The sequence below is a fragment of the Phragmites australis genome, chromosome 9 (genome assembly GCF_958298935.1).
Source record: "Phragmites australis chromosome 9, lpPhrAust1.1, whole genome shotgun sequence".
NCBI lineage: Eukaryota > Viridiplantae > Streptophyta > Magnoliopsida > Poales > Poaceae > Phragmites > Phragmites australis.
The window spans coordinates 31,033,266-31,055,903 of record NC_084929.1 but is presented as its reverse complement, the minus strand read 5'-3'; the positions used below and the strand labels follow the sequence as shown (position 1 = coordinate 31,055,903).

Here is a 22,638-nt window from a genome sequence, read left to right as displayed (position 1 = left end):
CAAGGCCAGGTTCCTGTGGGTGCTCCGTGACTTCAACGCGCGCTCCCGCGTGGGCGGCCTGATCCGTGGACGCGACGCCGGCCTCGTCGTGCCGTGGACCGATCAGCTGAGAGTCCTGTGCCACCCTTCGGTCGGGGGTTTCTTCACCCACTGCGGCATGAACTCGACTCTCGAGGCGGTGTACGCTGGCGTGTCGATGCTAACCCTGCCCGTAGCGTTCGACCAGCCGACCAACAGCCGGCTTGTCGTCGAGGTGTGGAAGACTGGGTTCGGCCTCAAGGGGAAGGCCCGGGCCGACGTCGTCATCGGAAGAGAGGAGATCACCGCGGCCGTGGCGAGGCTGATGCGCCGTGACGTGGCGGAGGCCGACGGCATGAGGAGGAGAGCTGCGCTTCTGAAGAGGTTGGAAGGATATCACGTCTTTCATCAACTTCATTTCGCAGTGAGATCTCCGAATGTTAATCGGAGTCACTTCAGCAGTAGAAAGACGCAATCTATTGGTGCAATTGAAGTGTTGTGATTGATTCTCAGTGAGTCATGTGATCTCTGAATGTTACCAGAATCTTCTGTCATGCAAGAATAAAATTGCTGCTTCATCCAGTTGGCAGCAGCTGCTTTAATTGTTCAAATCAACCTTTGAGTCCAGCAGATTTGAAACCCTTCAAAGTAGCGTTGTAAAATTCAGAAGCATTTTCTGAAATCAATCCAAAAAAGTGTGAAACATTTCAGTCAATCACTAAAGTGTGAAAAATTAGAAGAATGCCATTTTAAAATTCACAAGCAATTTGTGAAAATCAATCACAAAATTGTAGTACTTTCAGTCAACCACAAAAGTGTGAAATTTCAGAAGAGTGGTCAACCTGAGAGTTCAGTTGGTAGCATAATTGTTCAAAACAACCTGAGAGATAAGCAGATTTGAAACCCTTGAAAGCATTGTAAAATTCAGAAGCATTATGTGATCAATCCAAACAAGTGTGAAACTTTCAGTTAATCACGAAAGTGTGAAATTTCAGGACCACTGAAATTTCAAGTTTTGCTTTTCACACTTTTGGAACAACACAGACAACACTGAAACAGCAAGTATTGATAGTGTACTTGCTATAATTATGAATACTATCAATTCGATTCATATAATTATGAATAGTTGTTACACCAAGATGCAAACATAACCAGATTACCAGACACAGTATAATACTCCTGAAAACAGAGTATCTAAAATGGAAAAAAATAGCGCTCTCAAACTTTCTTGATTCCAAGTAGCCTACGCAAACCAATCGTCTTCTAATCATAGAAGAAACACAGTAGAAGTCCTAAACAGCTGCCGGTGGGTGCAGAGCAGCACACCCAAACTGCTCAGCCGCGTACTTTTTGTAGATCGCCTTCAGCTTCCCATCAGGAGCTGCAGCATGGGAACCGACCAGGATCTTTACGTACTCCCTGAGATCATCACACAAAACTCATTATGAGCTCACACATTCCATATAAATTATGTAACCAAGTTCTTCAGATGAATAAAACAGTTAAGTTCAGAACATCAGATTCCATAGAGTGCAGAAGGAAACTTACATTAGTTGCGGCTCGTCGAGACCAGTATGGTGCTTCAGGGTTTCTGTCCAGAGAGGATTCTTCTTCAAAGTCAGGCAAGCGGCGTACACGGCGGAAGCGGCGACCATCGACGGACAGATTGTTGCCATGCGGTACTCCATCAGCGCCAGCTCTGCGAAAAAGAAGACCATATTCTCGAGCTGCAACCACAAGAATAGAACAGAACTTTCAGCACTAAACAATTCCATGGCACACCTGATCTGAAACTACAGTGCAAAAAACAGAGTATTCTATCTTTACCTTCTTATCACCGCTTCCGGCAGCCTTCACAAACCGCACCAGGAAGACGTACGGCGTGGGAACAGTGAGGTTCCACTCCATCTTGTTCAGGATTGCCTTCTCCATGTCCAGAATATGTTGCCGAGTGTAGGTATTCTCACATATGTGTAAGAATTCGCTGACCTGCAACACAAGATTTCAGCTTCGGAGAATCCAAAAGAAAGGTTAAGTTTGAACGGTGACACAAAGGCCGCCTTACCTCTGGCGCCCATATCTCCTCATACTTGCAGGCTATGAGCATGGCCGCGATGCCGACGAGCTGCAGCTCCCTCCTCGGCACGGGCTGCAGCGAAAGGTACCGATCCACGATGTACATGATGAGATACAGCGTTTCTGGCATAAGCTCAAATCTACTGTGAACCTCAATGATCCAGTCCGTGAGGATTGCTCGCATTTTGGTATTGACCTCGGGCTGACTGCCCATGTAGTCAGTGGGACGGCTCTCATGCTGCAACCACAAACACGGTGATGAACATTCAAGAACAAGCTCACTTGCCACTTGGAACAGATTTGCTAAAGATGAAGCTGTAATTACCTGGGCGGTCTTGTAGAACGTGTAGATGTCCTCAACGTAGTCAACAACAGCGAGCTGGTTGTCGCCATCGAGCCTGTCGATGTCTTCAATGATTTCTTTGGGCTTCTCGGTAAGACCAGACGCGAACTGAAATTGACAAGAACAAGACAGAGGTTTATGGCACTGAACTGCTAAGCAACGATGCAAGAACAGCAGAACTGTTGGTTGTATCACTAACCTTGGAACGTGCAGTAAGGACGGTTGTAAGCGTGCTGACGACCTTCTTCCTCGAATTGTGGGCAGAGCTGCTGCCAGCGGCACCCTCTGACGGCTTCCTGTTCTCTTCGGAGCCGGTGGTGATCTTGATTGCCTGCTCAGGACGAGGGACGGGCTTGGTAGGGGCCTTCCTGGTAGGCTTCGGGGCGGCACGCGCCGGTACAGGATGAGCAGGAGCTACGGCGTTCTGCAAACGACCGGATCAATTGGTAATTTGGGATCAAATCGAATGCTCATAGGCAAGAATCTCAGGATTGGAAAAAGGGGGTAGAAGTGGCTCATCTGCACACCTTGGTCAAAACAGCGGCGTTTGCCTGAGCTTTCTTTAAGAGCTGGGCGCCGAAGCTCCGGGTGATGGGGCGATTGATCCCCTCGGGCAGCTGGATCTTCTTCCTGTTGCAGTCAACAAGATAAGTTTCAGAGGAAAAAAATGGAAGAAAGAAAATGGTGCGAAACGCTGTGACGGTTTCTAGTTTCTCACCCGTCGATGATATGGGTGTTCGCGAGGTTGCCAATATCACCAAGGGCTCGCCGATCAGGTCGGCCAGCGACGGCGGCGGCCTTCTGTTTCCCCGCCAGGACTGCGGCACCTGACCATTGCCGAAGACAAAATTAAGAACACGAGCGAACACAAAGATTCAATCTTTTTTTTTAGAAAACCAAATATTCAATCTTTTCAACCTGCAACTTCGTTAGATCAGGAGCAGATAGATCAAGAAATCAAATCAAACTGGCCGGGACACGTCGAAACCCAATCTTGATGCATGAATCGGACAATGGAACTAGGAAAGATCGAGAATTCGTATCAAACGTCCCCTGGCAATATTAAAAAAAAATCGTTCTTGGTGGAGGATCCAAACGAAGCAGGCTTTGTCAAGGACTAGAACTAAGCAACGTAGGCTACCCCAAAGCGCAATCTTTCCTCAAGAATCGTTCTTGGTGGAGGATCCAAACGAAGCAGGCCTGGTCAAGGACTTGAACTAAACAAAACCTGGTCAAGGACTAGAACTAAGCAACGTAGGCTACCCCCAAAGCGCAATCTTTCCTCAAGAATCGTATAGACAAAACCTATAACAGATCAGTAGAAGCTCGAAACCTAACAATTCGATCCGCATCGGCCCCCAAAATCTCGCTCCCAGAAGGCATGAAACCCCACGATACAAACCAGGAGAAGAACTACCACGCGATCCACCACGCAATGGAGAAACAACCCAAGATTCCGATTGCTCACCTCTGTTCCCCGGCTGCGGAGCAGCAGCCGCGCGGTGGTTCCTTGTCGCCATTGTTGAATCGCCTCCCCGAGAACGCCGAGGGGCCAGGAACGGCTGCAGGTGCGACCCGGCGACCTCTTGAACAACGCGAAGCAAGGAGAAGCTCTCGACCCTCTCCTCCTCCTCCTCTCTGCTACAACTACGAGTCTACGACTTCTTGGTTCTTGCCTGGATTGGAGAGAGGCGTCTGCCTTTCGGTGTTGCGGTGAAGAGGGCGGCGCGGTGGGTCTGAAGCTTTATTTGGATCGGGGCGGCTCCAACGGTCGGGAAGGCGGTGGGCGAAGAGGAAGAAGGCAACGGTCCGGACAGACGTGAGCAGATCCGACGGCTTGGATCAACGCAGCGGGAGGGTTTCGGGGAACTAGCCGTTGATGCCTATTCCGAGAAAGTATTCGTGTTCGGGCCTAGTTTTTGCTCGTCATGCGGGTAGAGCACTTACCCTTCTGTGATTACACTTGCGCGACACAGTGTGAAATCACTGCACCGTTACGCCGTCCGGGCATGTTTTGCAGACCTAGTTAGAATTCTTAATTTTAGAAATTTGTAGAGCTAAAGCTATAAGTAGATTGAGAGTATTTAGATGAGTTATCTTATTTTTATTTTATACTAAAAATAATAGTTTAAATTAGTTTATTATAGTCTGCAATCTCAAAATCTAACGTGAAGTTGGAAGTTAAAGTTTTGTCAAACGAGATCTTAGTGTAAGAAAAGGCTCCTTTTGCTACCAGATGATGACACTTTAAATCTTCTTTTCTCCCTCCCTTGTCGATTTTCCAATTGTTGCATGCCTACGTGGCATACATGAAACAAGAACAATGGCAAATAGGATGTTGCACACAACAAATATATCAGGCGCCTAGTACTGCTTTTATTGCTGGACGGCGCACAACAACGAGTCCGTTGAGATTACAAGTTACAATGCCGTTTCAATCTCCAACTAATTTAGTTGGGATACAATCTTGGTAATGGATGTACTAGTTACATATAAGGACGCACAAGAGATATACAACTCAAATATGTATTCTTAACACCCTCTCGCAATTTCAAAATGATGAAGCAAGGTTTAGATTGTGCCTAAGAGTTGCAAACACTGATCCTGGCAGCGACTTCGTCAGTATATCTACAATGTGATCTTGGGAATAGACTAATCGAACCTCGAGAGCCTTTTGCGCTACTTGTTCACAAACAAAAAGGAAAAACTATTTCGACATGCTTTGTTCGGGCATGAAATAATAGATTTGCTGATAAGTATATTGCTCATAGATTATCGTACCAAAGCACGGGAGGTCTCGACTGAAAATTCTTCAGTTTGTCCAACAATGATTGTACCCAAATGGTTTTAGCTATAGCATTAGCCAAAGCCTTATACTCTGCTACAGTGCTAGATCTTGACGCCGTTGGTTATTTTCACGAACTCCAAGAAATAAGGTTAGACCAAAGAAGACTGTAAAACCAATGGTTGATCTTCGGTTATCAAGCACCCTGCCCAATCCGTATTAGAGAAGGTACTAATGAGGTTAGAGTTAGAACGCAAGACCAAATTGCGATACCAATTTAATATTGTAGGACTGATTACTTACTAAATAGGTAATCAGAGGGAGCAAATGATTGCAGAAGCTAAAATCAAAATCTAATTTACCCAAATAAAAATCTAAAATTATTTTTTATTCTTTTCTAGACGCATTGGTATCATGTCACTAAAGATAATGTAAAAAAGATATACAGGTCCGATTGCCTTCAAATTTTAATAGTAAAAACTACATAATGTTACGAAACTAACCTAATAAGGATTGGATCAATCGGATTCTTAGATCAAGAGTTATGGCAAAAAAATATAATAGATGATGACGAAAATTGATTAAACCATAATTTTACTATTATACAAGAATTACGAAAGTTCAAATAACCGAACTTTTCATAACTTTGCCTAGATGATTAGGATGATTTTGGATAGATAAAATCAAGACAGATTACGCGTAGTCATCGAAGTCACCAAGGAGTCGTAGTCAGGAGTCGAGGCATCGTGGCCGACGGAGGCGAGCGTATCGGCGAGCATCTTCATCTTGTTGAACGACGGTGGAATCCTTCTTGTGCATGGTGGCCATCTGAACCTGGATTTGCATGATACGAGCCCTAGAGCATGTGGGAAACATCTGCTCGAGGGTGATCCACGCTTCTCGTGTCGTCGTGAGAAACAACACTTGTGCGAGAACTTTTTCATAGAGGGAAGACAACAAGGTGATGAGTACCGGGTGATCGTGTTGCATCCACGTTAGGTACTCAGGATTAGGCACCTGCTCAGTTTTGCTGTCGGACATCTTGGCAATCATCCTTGATGGCGCTACCATGGAGTCATCGATGTAGCCGACACTACTACAAAATAGCACTTCAATGCTGTTTCTAAGCTGGTTTTTATTACTGATTTTAAAACCGGCAGTATGCAGCGGATAGTGATAGTCAGATTACTATCACTGTCGGCTGTTATCCAACGACAGTGGTTGATATTTTGGACAAAAAAGAAAAAAATAAATTGCAAAAGAATATCCACATCAGCAAAGAATCTCATCACTTCAGAAATTGCACAAGCAATCGATCATAAACAAGCAGTCGACTGATTTTGTACTAATTCTTTAAGCACGTACTACATCAATTCAGAAACTGCACAAGCAAGAATCTCATCCACATCTGACTTTACACTAATTCTTTGAGGACGAACTACATCAATCCACAAACTGCTTGAGGTCCGAGATCTCCAAATGGGCGAAAAATGGTTTTGTCGAATCGTAGCTTGTATGAACTATCGAAGACTGTGGTTACATAGATCTTGTCGAGATAAATCCATTTTGCTATTCAAACGTCCATTTCGGACACCCCGTGACCCGTGGTGAGTCAAAGAAATCTAGATCGTTAGTTTAATAAAAAGAAAAAAAGAATTGGCAATCGACCGTATAAAAAGGGCATTGGGCCCGAGCCGCCCAACGCCTGAGCCTAGACCACCCTAACTCTAACCCTCGAGCTCCCATTCTTTCGACCGTCGTCGCACCGCCTGTGCCGTGCCACCCGCCCGTTGGTGCCGTCCACGTCGCTGCCGCCCTGCTGTGCCGCACTGTGCTTGCCGTCGTCGAGCTATCCCAGCCACGTCCTGAGTTGTTGCGGCTGGAGCTCGCCGTCGCTGGAACTACTGAGTCCGTGAGCTGCTGCCTCAGTGCAGAGAGGAAGCAAGTAGCGGGAGGAAGAAAGGAAGAAAAGAAAAGGGAAAGAAGAAAAAGGAAAGAAAAGGAAAAACGAGAAAAGAGAAGGGGGATTTTGCGATTTCATCGGATTTGTTTAAATTCGTGATTCACGCTACAAGGTTAACCTCTAATTAGTCTCTATAGTGTTGCGGATTAATTTGTAAGGAGGATTTACCGTCGAAATTTGTAACCGGTAGATTGCCAATTTATTCATTGAAATTCAGGAATTAAATAGTATAGAATATCAATATGGCGCCAAAACAAAAGTTGTAGGTCTCGTCGATATATTTCCAATGGCGCTGGTTTCATTCAATTTGGATAAGCGGTTTGAAACTTATCGCCAAAACTGTGTCGTTGTCCGGATCCGAAACCTGCGCAACAGTTCTTCTTTTTAATTCCGGGCACGATAGAGAAAGAATTAGAGTTTTTACGCAACATGAAAATTGTAGATAATTTCCTCTAGATGTTCCAGATGTATTTATTTGCCATGTTTGGTATAGTGGTTTGGAAATATGTCCAAAACCATGTAAAGCAGTCATCAAACCTTCCTGTGTTCACACGGTCGAACCGCGAGCGAGGCGGTCAGACTGTCAATCGTGCAGAGAATTTTGGGCGTCCTGAAGGATTTTTGTGGTCGGACCGCCCAGGGTTATGGTCGGATCGCGAGACGGGACAGTTGGACTGCATGCGGACAGAGACCCTTTTGGGTACTGCATGTTTTGACCGTCAAATCGCCAGGGGGTGGTTGGACTGCCATGAGAGGTGTTTTCTGGCTGAAAAGAGGTTTTTTAAGCGTGTCCCTTCGGAGTTGATTCAAGTGCGTAGTTCAAGCATGCAATATATATATATATATATATATTCATGTGGATATTATGGAATAGATTTTGAGTGCGATCTTGTTCCTCGGGTTTTGGCAGTGTCAGTGCTAGCAGTGTGATATGACTTCTCGCCACGGTTAAGGCAAGTGCATGACGAACCCGTGCTTCAGCACAAATTTGCTCGTTGGTTCTTTGTATTGATTCTTTTCAATTGTGTTCATTCAGTATTTGAATTTTCTTATGATCATGTGATTCGAGTTTGAGAACGTGTTTAAGTCAAGATTTCTGTTCCAAGTGGCTAGAGTAGTTTGTTAGGATTAGTTATAGGTTGCAAACCTTTTTGAACGGTAGAGTAGATATACTAGATGAACTTAGAGTACATTTAGATATAAATTAATATAGATTTATCTTGTAAAGTTTTTGTAGCTGATTAGTTTTAGGTGTCTTAATTCATCCCTCTCTCTTAGGACATTAGCGATCCCTTCAAGAAGAACGATAGCAAATAGGATGTTGTGCAATGTGTTGGGCGCATGATATTGCTTATATTGCGAGACGACGCACAGTGCCGAGTCTGTTGAGATTACAACTAGGAGAAAAATCCAAATTACACTCCTAAACTATTTCTAATGTCTGGATAACCCCTAACTTTAAAACAGTTTATTTGATCTCTGAACTTTAAATACCAGATCATATAACCCCCTAGAGTGGTTGGTTTTGATGACGTGGCTGTCATGTCACCTGTTTTCACCACGTGGCTACCACGTAATCTCTCTCGCACGTTTTGGAACCGAGTTAGCTTGGACACTGGTGGAGCTCGTCGCATATGGGCTGAGTCGTTCGGCCAAAGAGAGAGAGGTGATGGGAGGGAGGGAGAGAGAGAGAGGCATGTGGGAGGGAGAGAAAGGCAGAGAGAGACCGATCAGAGGGAGGAGAGGTAGAGAGAGGCCGACTGGAGGGAGAGAGAGAGAGGCCGGTAGGAGAAGGGTGAGTGAAAAAAATATGACATATGAGCTTGCTTGCCATGTTAACGAAAATAACATCGTGGGCTGCCACGTCAGTGAAATCGTCGCTATGTCAGTAAAACTACCGAGAAAAACCACTTCAGGGGTTATGTGATATGTTATTTAAAGTTTGGAGGTTAAATAAATGGTTTAGGGAGTTTTTCCAAACAACTAATTTACAAAGCCGATTCAATCTCCAACCAATTTAATTGAGATACAATCTGAATTATGAATATACTAATTACATATAAGGATGTACAAGAGATATATATAACTCAAATATGTATTCTTAACAATACACAGCAACATGCTGGTGACAACGTGAGCCGTGCAACACGCCAACACTGCGGGGCCCACGGCACAGCCCGTGAGACACGTGCGGGGCCGGGCTGACCCATGCATGGCGATAGGATAGGGTGAAGGCTAGGCGGGGCAGCGGCAAGGCAGCTCCCTTCTTCTTGTAGTAATCGATGTCGATCGAACAACGCTTGTCGCGGATCTCACCAGCCAACCACCCCAGGCTAGGCACAATGGACGAGATCACCACCACTCGCCGCACTCCCTGGGCCTCCTTGGCTGCACGTAGTACATCCAGCGTCCCCTCCACCGCCGGCACCATCAGTTGCTTCTGCAACCACACACGGAGCAGGTCAGCTTGTGGGGGAGGGAGAGGTTCAATTCGAGGCCGTGCCGTACCGACTTAGCTGTGTCAAGGTCTCGACACAGGCACAACCTAACTTATCGTGCTGTGCCATGCTCGAATCGAGCCAAAACTCCCGTGTCTCATTCGAATCCATTTGACCCGACCCACTTAGCCAACTTTAATATCCCTCTAAACAAATAGACCCTAAGTTACCGACCCGTACATGTAGGTGGTGGTGAATGAGATGACCAATGGCCGAGCGGGTACGCACGTTGCACGAGCGACAAGCTATGTGCGAGCGACTTGGCGGGGCTAGCAGCTTTCGCACTCCCATAGCAACATACTATTTTGTGCAGTAGCAGGCTAAGGACATCTCCAACAGATCCCTTATTCAGTGCTACAGTACCCCCCGCAAAGTACTGTAGCACTAAAAATTCATCTCCAACAGACCCTATCCAGTGTTACAGTGATGCTACAGTGTTGCGGAGAGAGAATCTAGTACTCTAAATTTGCTGGGCTACTGTAGCAACTGTAATACTATACCAGTACTTTTCACAGAGGCTAACAGTGTGTCCGGAGGGAGGAGAAGAGTAGTAAAAGGTAAGAAATAAGATAGCTGTTGGAGATGAAAAAAATAAGGGATACTATAATAATATTAGAGGATGTTATAATAATATTATAGAAAATAAAATTTTAAAGTATCTATTGAAAATGGTGTAAGTCCGCGAGGTGAGCACTGAGTCACCGGCTCCGAGCTCATAATTCTCCTAGTGGGCTCCGCAATAACTGGGCTCAGAACCAGCGGTCCTCGGCTTGAACTAACGTTTTGGGGTTGGGTAGAGCAGAGCCTCCGTTTCTGTAACAAAAAGAAAAGGGAATGCTCTTGTATCAGCACTGTACGTGTGTTGAGAGTTCCTGCGCCTTGCGGTGGATTCGAGATTTAGAACCGCGAGAGTATGCGTGCTCGTGTATTGTACGGTACCGGCGCCGTTTTGGTTCGTGTTTGTGAAGCGCCCTCGGCAAATTTTCAACAGCGTCGTGCTGGACGTGGCTCTCTCCGGATCGGCTCCCAGGCCCCCCAGCTCTTGGAGATTGTTAGTAGAATCGGGCGCGCCTCTCTCCGGAAACGGAAAAAAAAAATCTATATAGCGCTGGGGCAAACATCTTCTCCTGTAACACCGTCTGGATCGTTATCTGTCCACGAAAAATATCAAAAACGGTGGATCTTGTTTAAATAAAAAAAATTCGGCATACTCATTAATTAACAAATATAATTAGCATTTAATAAATCTCACCTATCATTTCGAAATCTATATTGAAACATGGCCCTCCAGCGGTACCGCACATCATATGATTTTTTCCCCCGGAAACCAGCCACATCTCCGGGCAGCAAGCCACTCAACGCAGCGTACGGCACGTTACAGCGAACGCTCACTCCGTCACTTGCGTATCAGATTCAGTTCCATCGCATCGCCGATCAACCGTTGTCACTTTCGAGTGACGCATCGAGGCTCCTGCGTTTTCTCGTCTCCACAGCTTGGAAAACATAAGAACGCGACTGGCGAACAAGTCACACGAGCTCTCGTCTTTTCTGATGGCCTGGCTGCATCTTTTACTTGCCAACAGCAGCGGGTACACTTCAAGGGGGTCTGATTTTTTTGCCTTTTTCTAAACTTTTGCATCACTTGTGCGATACGCCATGGGAAACGTCAAGTCTGGCCCAAAAGCAGCACCCCGATTGCACAATCAAAATCTGACAAAGTAAGGCTTTCAGGCGTCAAAGGTTTTGTTTTCTTTCGAGGGAAATTAATAAGACGTCTAAGTTGCGAGAAAGATAGCGATGTCACACCAGAAAGGAAGGCATTATTTACAGGTGCAAGGAGCAGTGTCTCGAGTTAGCTGCGAGAAATTAAGCTTATGAAGCAACCGCATGCAGTTTGGTGCCGCTAGTGGTATCCGTCGTGCGATCGTCGTATCTCATGCTGGCACTCTGATATCCCGTCTCTCAGCTGCTGGCCTTGGCAGGCCTGCGGCGATCGCGGCCGCGGCCCCACAACGCCGGCCAGCATCCGATGGCCAGAGGAGCTTGTGTCCTGAAAGATCAGATATCAGTTTGATCGTTAGCTTGGTGTAAATCATGTTCCAAAGGCATCTGAAGCAACAAATCGAAAGTGCAATAATCGTGAACATGTCAACACTCTTTTGCAATCAAGCGGTTTTTGAGAAAGTGTTGGAAACTATGTATGCTTTGGTCAGATTATTTTCTTTGCTTTCCTGGTCATGAGATGTTGTTTTTTTGACTCCAGAAAGATAGCTAGGTCAAAAGGATGGAAGAATCATTTGGTCTAAAGGAGAGGATCACTAGTAACTGGTCCTGAAAGACACTGATCCTAAGAAAAATGCATGTACCTGATTACACCTTTCAGCGCCGTTTGGTTGAGAAAGAATGTTTCAGAAACAGACCATGCAGGCATGCACACTGGTAAAAAGAAAAGTCTTTGTGTATGATGTGTTGGGAAGAATGCAACTACTAATGACAACTTATAACATCATCAAATAATGTAATGATTTTCTAATAATAATAACTAGTAAGTGCCACATATTAATAGCGTGGTTAGCCTCGTTGCAATATTTTATTACAATAGCATTTGATTAATTGTATTTTACATAGACTCTTTATTTAGACATTTGATTTCTATAATAATTTATTTTTTCTAGGACAATATTTGATATAGATCCTTCTTTTTCTATTTTAACCTCAATTTTAATTATTATTTATTTTATTTTATTTGGACTCTTTATTTAGATATTTTGCTTCTCAAATCGTATGAAAATCGAACTGCTAATTTTTCATAATTATTAGTTCCGAATTTAGCTATTTATTAATTGTATTTGATATAGATTCATTGGTTTAATCTATACCATTAGATGTTCATAACAATAAGTGATCTATATCATTTTTTCGATTAACATGATAATTTCGTGGTTTTAAAAGCAAATATTGTGGCTCCTTTATCTCCTTAATATTAAGATAATAGATAAGATGGTCATGTGCATTTGCACCAGTACAAAGCATAGATACTCCTTTGAAACACCTCGATTTTTTCCCCAGTCTCTACATAGAGGAATCGGACCATCTTCTGAGACAAATCTTGCAAACTCCTTATGAAATTCATGCTTTTATCAACAGTCCGTGACGCTGTACGAGATATGCTCCATCCAGATTTTTAACTCCTTGTAATCTAAGTCTGCAACGATTCAACTACAAACTAACAAACAGTCTCTTATTTACAGATGTTGATATGGGTGTGTACGGTGGCATGATAAATTCTGTTAATTCAGGGAGGCACGAAATGTAAATGTTTTACTCCTACCATGCAACCTGAAGGCTTTCAAGACAAGCAAAACAATTCTAACCACATGATCTTCGGTTTGCTGGTCACCTGGATTTTCCGGCGGCGGCTTTCGCCGCGGCCCCGGGCGGCAGCGCCCCGCGGCCGGGCCGCGGCGCGGTCATGCTCCGTGTGAGCAGCCCCGGCACGTAGACGTTGAGCAGCACGCCGTCCCCGCCACCCCCGCTGCTCCCCCTGCCACCGCCGATCCGCTGCCTCCTCTGCCTCGCCACCTGCCCCCGCTGCTGCTTCAACGCCGACTCATGCCGCTCGGGCGACAGCGCCGCCGCGCTCCTGCGATCCTCCCGCGGTGCCGCGGCGCACTGGTCCGCGCCGCTCGTCCTGGCCCCGGCCTCGACGACGAGGTCGGAGAAGGACATCTCGCTGTCGGAGCCGTACTCGCCGCCGTCGGGGAAGCTGGCGAGGAGGCCGAGCAGCTCCTCCTCCCGGGCGGACAGCGGCCTGCCGCCCGTGAGCGCTTCCATTGCCTCTCCCTCTCTGTACCTCGTGCGGCACTGGGCGTGGTGCGTATGTTATGCGTGCGCGCGCGCGCGCGTTTTTGCTTTCTTAGACCATGGTGCGCCGCCGTTGCTTTTGTAGAGCGAAGACGTGTGGTTTGGGTTGGGTTGTCCCTAACTCGCCGGGTTAAGCAGAAACACGGTCTACAACAACCGAGGGTAAGTCCTACACCCTGAGCGCGCTTGGGAGTTTTTTTTTTACAGCTAGGTTCTCTCCCTGATAAAGGTCTTAAATGAGGATGCACGTTTAGGGTTAAATTTCGGACCGGTAAGATCGCGCTCATACGCTTAGAAGCTCCTCGAGCTCTTCTTTAATTTTTTGCATGAAAGAGAAAGAATAAAAAGAGAAACAAAAAGAGAAAAGAAGGAGGTGGAAAAAAGAGAGAGGAGAGCTCTAGTTTTTTTTCTCTAAATCTTTTTGGTAAGGTTGAATCGAGCTATTGTAATTTCCAGTGGCAAAGCGCAAGATTGTCAAAAATTGGTGGGTGGGATCACGAGCTCAAGCCCCCTGCACTACGAAATTGCGACAGAGACAACGCTAGCTCGGACTTCAACAGATCAGCTACCCAAGATTTCACGAACGCACTGTGTACTGGGAAAACGGCACATCACGTCAGAGCCGAGAGCGTGCACGGGTTCCAGGGAACGTGAACACAAAGCGTCGCGATCTACTGAGTGGTAGCTAGTAGAAGGCTCATCCAACCTATCTACTCTGCACGGCCTGCATGCTTCTGAAGAACTAAGAGCGTGTTTGGTTACTCGGCTCCGCTCATCCAAGCATAGATGCATGCAATCGCAGTCGTGGAAGGGATGTTTGGTTGCGTGGATCGCTTGCTTACGTTTGCATCCGCCCGTGCAAGAGCATCGCACCAGCCTGGTTTCACACATACGCAGGATTTGGCCGTATCCGCTCGGCCGGCTCGGAACGGTGCAAAATTACTGTATATATGAATTTTTTTATTTAACCCTCGATTTTATTTAAGGGTACGAGAGTGGTCCAAAAATTCTAAACATTTTCATGAGCGAACTAAAGCTCACTAGCAACCCATTTTAATTAGTTTGATCTAAAAAGTCTAAGTTAATATTTAATTAAAATTCTCAAAAATCATAAAAAAAAATCAATAATATTCTTATCATGTGATGTATTAATTTATAAAAAAATTTTCAATCCAAGGTTATTTGGTAAAAAAGTGAGTTCCTTTATATTGTAACATATACTCATGTGGGCAACCAAACGCAATCTCTTCTCAGTCAGACTGAGCACGTGCAGCCAACCAAACAGACCCTACTGCATCTCAACAGCCTATCTCAACTCAGCCTGCATGACTCATACGAGTCACGCTGAGGACATGCGGGTAACCAAACAGGCCCTAAGCCTCAGTTGCGGCTTCTCGGAAATCTGTTCCCGGAGAAAACATGTCGAAATTGGCTTCTAGCTTATCAAGCTTATAGGACTCTCTCTGTTCAAAAATAATATACATATTCTTTTTAAAAAATTAATTATTATGTATTTTATAAAAACTATATAACTATATTCATAATTTAAAATAATTTCATACTGTATAGATTTTATAGCTATAAATGATATAATTTATAAAAAATTTAAAATCTAACTCCGAAGATCGTACTTAAAACAAATAGGTATACTATTTTTAAATGAAAAGAATAGTAAAGACGATTTTGTTTCTTAGAAATCACAGTAGAAAAACAACAGAAAAACCAAAAAAAACAGGGCCCGTGAAGAGTGCTGAGCGTAAGGCAGGGCTGTTGGGTTCTGAAACGTGTTCTAAGGTCGACGGGATAGACTCGTCGACGACGACTCTGACTGTTCATTCACTAACGCTGACGGAGCATGGAGTGGAAAACATCTGGTACTTCAGTTTATAGAAGAAGGCTACACGTGTGATACGTTTGAAATTCTGAAGGTTGAAGCTGTCTTCACAGAGCCCATGAGAGCAAGTTCGCGCGCGGAGTTGGAGCCGCAACGCGTGGACGTCGAGAGCACGGGACGGGTTGCGTAACTATGGGCCGAGTCTGTTTAGTTCACTACCATATATTACTATATTTTTAATAAAAATCGTATTTAAAGTGTGATGAACAAATTTCTTATTATATTTTAGACAAAGTTTGATAAAAAAATTAGTCTATAATAGATGAGATCAAAGGCTAAAAACTATGACACATTAAAATTATGGTAGTAAACCAAACAACCGTCAGAGAAAATTTGGTAAAGTGTGCCAGTGAACCAAACATGCGCTAACTCTTGAAGGCTGATCTTTTAAAAAAAAATTAGAAATTACAAATGTGTGCGTCCGTCTCAAAAATTAAAAGTTTGGACTCTTGGGATCTGTCGCACTAATGCTCTTAAAATTTAAAATACTATTAAAATAATTATAAAAAATTTAAAAAATATATGTTAGGTAGATAGTGCTATCATTTAACTCTAAAAAAGTTCCAACTTAAAAACAAATTTCAGATCCCTGAAATTCATCTTTTTTATTTCTCATTGTATAAATCATATTTTTACCTAAAAATTAGCACATAGTTTTTTATTTTTAACACATGTTGCCCGTTACTTAACGCCCTTTCAATGGGTGACAGGATTCTAGATTTGCAATTTTTTTTAAAACAGACTAATATAGTTACAATTTATTATTTAAAAAATAAAAAATAAAAAAATTCCGGGAAGGTCCATATTTGCGACTCGGACCAGCTCGGCTGTGATCTCTCGACCGTGGATTGGATAGCCTAGGCGGGCCGGCCCATACTGCAATAGAGCTCGATTAGTTCCGTGATCTCGAACGCCATTCTGCATTTCTTAGGCCACTTCCATGCCAACACAATAACATTGCCTATAAAAAAACACAACATTGCAACAAAATTCCCTCATTTAAAAAAAAAACATTGCAACAAAATCAAGTCAATCAGAAAACTGTATTCCCAAAGAAAAGAGTATTGGATGCACACTTGCTGAGCTTACACTTGCCACTGTTTTATTTGGAAGAAACCAGGTCAACTTGAACCACAAGGCATTTTATTGTTCATTTTCCTTTCATCCGATCCAAGATTTCCAACAAAACAACTAATCATTTTTTTTAAAAACAACAACCAATCACTTTGGATAGTAGTATAAATTTGAATGTAAATGCTACTCCTTCAATTCAGAACGAGAAGAAAATTCGAACACAAGGCATCGTTGATGGACTGATCAACGCCGTCCGTGCTACTGACAGATCAACGCGGCTCCAAGTCCGAGACGGAGACATCGTTGATTGACGGCTCTGGAGCTGCCACCCTCGGGCCCTCGCCATCCGCTTCTCTCCCGCGCGCGTCCACGACCGCAGTGAGCGGACGGTCGGGAAGCGCGAAGGCCGGAGCGGTGGGCGCCGGCAGCGTGATGGAGCGGCTGTTGAGCATGACGACGACGGACGCCATCCCGGGCCGGAGCTTCTGGTCCTCCTGGACGCAGAGCAGCCCCATGTGGACGCACCTCAGAATCTCCTGCGGCCGCCGCCCGTCGGCGGGGCATCCCTCGAGCAGCTGCTGCACGCTCCCGCTGCTCCAGTGCCTCCAAACCTGCCCGTTTTTGAAGATGCGATGCAAGAATTAATTCTCTCTCAATTGCGATGCGTACGTGTTGCTAGTCAGAGGGATTCGTTCGAAGGTTACAACTTACAAAGGTAAGCAGATCTTCAGAAGATCCTGAAGCATGCGTATAGGTGTTGCGCCGGCCGGTGACGATCTCGAGGACAAGGACGCCGTAGCTAAAAACATCCGATTTGGCCGAGAAGATGCCGTGCAGAGCGTACTCCGGCGCCATGTATCCGCTGCATTTCGAATACACGGCATGTCAGGTAAACACAAATGGAGGGTGCCCGGAGGCCAGCAGCGAACTCACTATGTTCCGGCGATACGGCTTGTGTTACACACGCTCGCGTCCATGTTAAACAGCTTCGCCAAGCCAAAGTCCGAGATCTTGGGGTTCATGTCTGCGTCCAGCAAGATATTGCTCGCCTTGAGATCGCGGTGGATGATCGTCAGCCTCGAGTCCTCGTGAAGGTAGAGGAGCCCTCGGCCGATCCCCTCGATAATCTTGTGCCTCTGCCCCCAGCTTAGCTCCTGTTGCCGTGCAGGATCTGCGAGTTCGGTTCAGTTTACTCCACTTGTTAGCAAACAAAATGGCCGAGTGAGGAGTGATCTGAAACGAAATGACTGTAGAACTGTAGGATCATGGTCATCTGAATGTAAGTACTGAAGAGGATCTTGTCGAGGCTGTTGTTGCGGAGGAACTCGTACACGAGGAGCCTCTCGTGTTCTTCGATGCAGCAGCCCAGCAGGCGCACCAAGTTCTTGTGCTGCAGCTTTGCGAGCAGGACGACCTCGTTCTTCATCTCCACTTGTCCTTGATGCGAAGTTGCTGACAATCTCTTCACTGCAATGTCCTGCCCGTTTTGCAGTGTACCCTGAAGAACATTTAGATCAGATTATCAATCTGTACTTATGCCAAATATTATGGTCAGGTATGTAAACCAGGTTAGTCAGATTAATTTCCAGGTTCAAGTCTTAAGCCTAGTTACTTTGTAAACTGATCCAAACCCGCCTTCGCCGAGCTTGTTTTCTTCTGAAAAGTTGTCAGTGGCTGCTCGTAGGGTGCTCAAATCATACAGCAGAGACTCTGAACTTCTCATTTCTTCTTCATCTACAACATATACAACAGTCAGTCCTGAATTTTGCCCCACAATTTCCTAACAGTTCTTCGTCAGATAGATTAGGCTTATTTCTGAACTTACCGGGGCTTGCAATTTGGACACGCTTGTGTAGCTTTCTGTTCCTCTTGCGGAGATATAGTATAACAACTAGCAGCAAAACCAACAGCGTGACAGAAACAGGAATTGACACGAACAGAGCTGTCATGACTTTGTGATTACTTCCTGCACAGACGGCGTCGTCGAAAATTCAGAACAGAAGCTATTTCAGCCTTTTGCTACGACCAGGCATCGTCCTAACGCTGAAATTGAACTGTAATAGTAAAAAAAACATCGCCTTTTTTCAACAGACTTTCTAAAGAACATCACGACTCTGTGAAAGGCACATCTCATGTGGTCATGTTTGCAAAAAGGATGGAGACAGTTCCGGCGCCATTTTTGTCCAGCCAAGACGCAAGGTTGAAACGAACAGTCCAAAAGAAGAGAGGAAGAAACGGTGTTCATGGCACCGGCTCTGGACACGTTAACGCAGTGACACTAGCAGAATGCACAGCTACAACCCACAACTAGTGTCAACTAGAAAATGTGTTATGAGAAATTAAGCTGAAATATAGTTTAATTTATTTGTGATGGTTGATTAATATTGGTATTTATTTGGTTTAATGATCTTCGGTTTTGCATGAGCTTTGATATGATTTGAATTGATTTGGAATTTCATTTGAGCATATTGATTTTGGACTAACTGGAATTAGAGTTAGAGATATGTGTTTGCTTGTCTCATAGTGTGCAAGTGATGGATGCAACTTAGCGGTCGATGGCGGGATGATCAGGGCTAAGCTGAGTGTTTAGTGCCGGATGATCAAAGAGGCCAAACAGAGTCAAATGTGATCCTAATTGAACACGTGGAGGTCAAGCAAAGTATGGAAGATGGATGGAGACGACGTGTTGATAAAGCAAAACAAAGGGGATGTCGATGCAAGTGACAAGACAGCCGAGGGATCGGGAGAGGGAGAGACTTGCCAACGGTCAGAATTGCATGATGGAGTATACACGTCGATATCGAAGCGCTTGCTTAAGGTGTAAGCTTACAGAAGGTTTCGCGGTTTGGCCTCAAAACCATGTGAGGATCGGAGGAGTATGTGACACTATAGTGAAGTTTGCGTCGAGACGAAGCTAAGTCGTGAAGGCACTGCGACCGTCCGATGAATGGAGAAGAAAATTGATCAAAATGCCTTTAGTGATAAATAAGAGTGTACTACAAGATAGGAGTATTTTGAGAAAAAGCTAGAAAATTTAAGGATTAAATTTTTTAGTCTATAAATAGATAGGTAGGACTATGAGAAAGTTTGAACTAGCCAGTTGAACCCTCTTATACCACCTATTTGAGAGCATAGAGCTAGAGTTTTAAAGAAAAGAAGGATGGATGTTTAGCCTATATAATAGGTGAGAGTTTTGAGAGATAAATCTTTGTAATCCGTCTAAAATAAAGCTGATCTCTGCTGCAATGAAGTTTAATTTTCTTCGTATTATTGTTCTCACCTATTTCTAGTTTCACTCTATTGGTTCCCTTGTAAATTTGCAAGTTTTTCGGTTTTCAGATTTGATTTTCGTTTTGGTTTTTGGGTTAAAATTTTAGCACCTTGTGAGGTCATTCTTCTTGTTGCTAGAGATATAAAATTTGTATACACATGCTTATGTGACGTGATCTTGAATTTCCTCGTCTATAAACAATCAACTTGGAGTATTTTGTTGCTCGGTGTTCATTTTTTTTTTTGCAAGTTGTGATCTTTCGAGTGTTAGGACACGTGTATTGATCTTAAATAGAATCTATGGTTCATATAACATCCGTGAAGTTATGTTACCTCAATTTTCTTTTATTAATTTTTTTTTCTATTTTTATTTTCGTTAGAGTTTTGAAGTGCGTTGGGTGATCCAAATAGTAGAAAACTATCAATTTCATAAAAAATTTGTTAAGACGCCTGATCACTCTCTGTAGTCATCAATCTCGTTTCTACACGTTACAAAAGGGACAGGAGTACGGACAGGAGACCGGAGACTCACCGTCGCTTCCTGGCACGGAGTGGTCGCTGCCGTTGATTGGCCGGCCTCCCGGGGCTGGCGCTGATGATATACCCTTTGTAGTCGTCAATCTCGTTTCTACACGTTACAAAAGGGACAGGAGTACGGACAGGAGACCGGAGACTCACCGTTGCTTCCTGGCACGGAGTGGTCGGTGCCGTTGACTGGCCGGCCTCCCGGGGCTGGCGCTGACGACATTGCCGCCTCGGCGGCTTGGACGTTGTAGAACGGGTACACCTCGAACCGGACGGTGCAGCTCGGGTAGACGATGCGGCCACCCTGCCTCCCGTCGCAGCAGTACGGGATGAACGCAATGGTGTTGATGAGGCACATGTTGCAGTTGTCCGCGGTGAGGTCCCGCGTGCACTGCACCATGCCGTAGATGTTCACAAGGGGCATGACTGCGTCCGAGCCGGCCGCGAACATCTGCGGGGAAGCGTACGCGGCTCTCGCCGTGAGGTTCCTCATCAGCAAGTCGAGCCGCGATCTGAACTGTTCCGGCTGCGTCGCGTTATAACTGTTACAAATGTAGGACCGCACCGACACGTCGATGACGCCGAAGAAGCTCGCGTTGGAGTGCCGGAGTAGGCAGGTGTCGTAGATGAGCATGGCGCGCTTCTGGCCGGGGCACTTGCTGGCCATGTCGTGCGCCGAGCCGTTGAGGCATTTGAGGCAGTCCGAGGTGTTGACGTCGGCGCGGCATTGCGCGAGGCCGTACGCCTGGTCGGGCGCGGCGCCCGTGGTGCTCTTGGCGAACCCGGAGGACGCGGCCGCGGCGGAGGGGATGGAGGAGAGGAGCTCGTCGAGGTTGGCCTGGAACGCGCTGCCGCGCGTGTAGTTCGTGTTGCTCGGGCAGTTGGTCAATTCTGGATTGTCGGCGTTGGTCGGTGCGATGAGGAGGGACGAACAGATGAGGAGGAGGGGTAGAAGATTGGGCATGGCTCCCGGGGAGGCGGCTGCCGTGTTGCTGCAGCCGGAGCTCAACTCACGCTATCATCGGGACACACTCACACCAACATCTTGACACGGGAAGAGATGAAATCTTAGAGACTGAAGCTACAGTAGACTGAAGAACGCTTTGAGCTCGACTCTGTTTTGGTGCTGCCGAACTAACTTGCATCGTTTTCTGATTCTTGTTAAGTAGCCAAACGGAAACATGCACATGCATTACATGGCTGATTGCCCGACTCTTTAGCCCGTCGTGGCCTAACTGGCCTTGTCGTGAAGACTCAGCCTAACGGATTAACTAACGTGCAGATGCACAACTAGCTAACTACATAAACCCGCAAACTAACTAACATGCAGATGCACAACTAGCTAGCTAACTATCTAGTGACATGATTAGATAATCTAACAAATCACACCCTCTAATCATGGCACTTCAGTCTTCTTCACCTTCATCACGCCAAGCCTCTGTCACAGATGAACTTCATGCGCCGGATTGACTTTGTTAGAATATCCACAAGCTGGTCTTCGGTTCGAACATTATCAACATCTACCTTCTCGAACAAGCGACGTCACGTGCCCGATTGACTTTGTTAGAATATCGGCAAGCTGGCCTTCGGTTCGAACATTATCAATATGCACCTTCTCGAACATGAGACGTCACGCGTGCTGGCCTTGGTGTCGTGCGCGGCGTCGGCTTGCCGCCATGCCGCTGCCCGCAGCCTGACCTGGAGCCGCCGGACGATTCCTTACCGCCATGACGTTGCTTTTGACGCGCTAGCCACTCCTCCTCAGTTAGCAATAGCTTGCCACTGGAGTTATTGGAGCCAGCCGCACTATCAAGATTGTGGCATTCCTCCCCCGCCTTGAGCCATTCTGCCAGCCCCTCCACAGATAATGTTTTGTCACATCACAAAATTTCTATTTTGGGTTGTGAGTATTTTAAAACAATAAAATAATATTTTTTTTTAAAATTCGAAAGCTTTTACAAAATTTTGTTTAGAGTTTAAAAAAAGATTATTTTGTGTGATAAAAATGTATTTATAAAATATTAGAATAGGTTAAGGAATTTCAAAGTTGTATAAATCCTTGTTCTATTTTCTCCACATTATCTAAAAATCCACCGTGGATAATCTCATCTCGCATCATTTTGATCTAACCCAGTGTGCACTGTTTTTCCTTAATATTTTTCTTTCTAGCCTGTGACTCCAAACCAGTATCAAGCTATCAATCTTGCATCACATTGGATTGATAGCATGACGGCACACATGTATGCTAAAGCTAGCTCAAACCAGCTCTTTTGCATGTGCATGTACCTGATCGTTTCATCCACTTCCAAACGATGTCGTCCTTTCGCC

General features: G+C 45.2%; 4 protein-coding genes across 7 annotated transcripts in view; 1 reads left to right on the top strand and 3 right to left on the bottom strand.

Annotated features, from left to right (window-relative positions):
* The window catches only part of LOC133929134 (cysteine proteinase inhibitor-like), a 75,034-nt gene that overhangs the window by 36,296 nt on the left and 16,100 nt on the right, over window positions 1–22,638 (top strand). The window lies entirely within an intron of this gene.
* On the bottom strand, window positions 1,176–4,175 carry LOC133929130 (cyclin-B1-5-like). Its single transcript, XM_062375755.1, has 9 exons — window positions 3,906–4,175; window positions 3,156–3,264; window positions 2,965–3,067; window positions 2,637–2,861; window positions 2,420–2,545; window positions 2,084–2,332; window positions 1,846–2,007; window positions 1,567–1,745; window positions 1,176–1,437 (listed from the first exon to the last, which is right to left on the bottom strand). The coding sequence occupies exons 1-9, from the start codon at window positions 3,955–3,957 to the stop codon at window positions 1,311–1,313; spliced, it is 1,332 nt and encodes a 443-aa protein (XP_062231739.1). The 5' UTR covers window positions 3,958–4,175; the 3' UTR covers window positions 1,176–1,310.
* Window positions 10,922–13,657, bottom strand: LOC133929129 (uncharacterized). 4 transcript variants are annotated; one of them, XR_009911561.1, is made up of 3 exons: window positions 13,084–13,651; window positions 11,490–11,733; window positions 10,922–11,393 (listed from the first exon to the last, which is right to left on the bottom strand). XR_009911561.1 is itself a non-coding variant. In XM_062375754.1 (2 exons), the coding sequence occupies exon 1, from the start codon at window positions 13,515–13,517 to the stop codon at window positions 13,080–13,082; it is 438 nt and encodes a 145-aa protein (XP_062231738.1). In that variant the 5' UTR covers window positions 13,518–13,657; the 3' UTR covers window positions 11,401–11,733; window positions 13,058–13,079. The 4 variants fall into 4 exon arrangements, 2 of the variants coding, with proteins under 2 accessions (XP_062231738.1, XP_062231737.1); XR_009911562.1 differs by having other exon boundaries at window positions 11,512–11,733; XM_062375754.1 differs by lacking the exon at window positions 10,922–11,393 and having other exon boundaries at window positions 11,401–11,733; window positions 13,058–13,657.
* LOC133929847 (cysteine-rich receptor-like protein kinase 44) lies at window positions 16,685–21,443 on the bottom strand. Its single transcript, XM_062376606.1, has 7 exons — window positions 20,464–21,443; window positions 18,341–18,481; window positions 18,128–18,249; window positions 17,803–18,013; window positions 17,449–17,686; window positions 17,227–17,377; window positions 16,685–17,126 (listed from the first exon to the last, which is right to left on the bottom strand). Exons 1-7 carry the CDS (start codon window positions 21,272–21,274, stop codon window positions 16,785–16,787), a joined length of 2,016 nt encoding a protein of 671 aa, XP_062232590.1. The 5' UTR covers window positions 21,275–21,443; the 3' UTR covers window positions 16,685–16,784.

What these genes read in the sequence shown, in the direction of transcription:
- LOC133929129 (XM_062375753.1), bottom strand. Translation starts at nt 13,517, where the DNA reads ATGGAAGCGCTCACGGGCGGCAGGCCGCTGTCCGCCCGGGAGGAGGAG. An exon ending in GCCGCCGCCGGAAAATCCAG is followed by an intron (nt 11,734 to 13,083) that starts GTGACCAGCAAA and finishes CTGATCTTTCAG; the next exon opens with GACACAAGCTCCTCTGGCCA.
- LOC133929847 (XM_062376606.1), bottom strand. Translation starts at nt 21,274, where the DNA reads ATGCCCAATCTTCTACCCCTCCTCCTCATCTGTTCGTCCCTCCTCATC. An exon ending in CTCCGTGCCAGGAAGCAACG is followed by an intron (nt 18,482 to 20,463) that starts GTGAGTCTCCGG and finishes CCGTCTGTGCAG; the next exon opens with GAAGTAATCACAAAGTCATG. An exon ending in GGTTTGGATCAGTTTACAAA is followed by an intron (nt 18,014 to 18,127) that starts GTAACTAGGCTT and finishes AATGTTCTTCAG; the next exon opens with GGTACACTGCAAAACGGGCA.
- LOC133929130 (XM_062375755.1), bottom strand. Translation starts at nt 3,957, where the DNA reads ATGGCGACAAGGAACCACCGCGCGGCTGCTGCTCCGCAGCCGGGGAAC. An exon ending in TCCTTACTGCACGTTCCAAG is followed by an intron (nt 2,546 to 2,636) that starts GTTAGTGATACA and finishes TGTCAATTTCAG; the next exon opens with TTCGCGTCTGGTCTTACCGA. An exon ending in CGTTCTACAAGACCGCCCAG is followed by an intron (nt 2,333 to 2,419) that starts GTAATTACAGCT and finishes TTGTGGTTGCAG; the next exon opens with CATGAGAGCCGTCCCACTGA.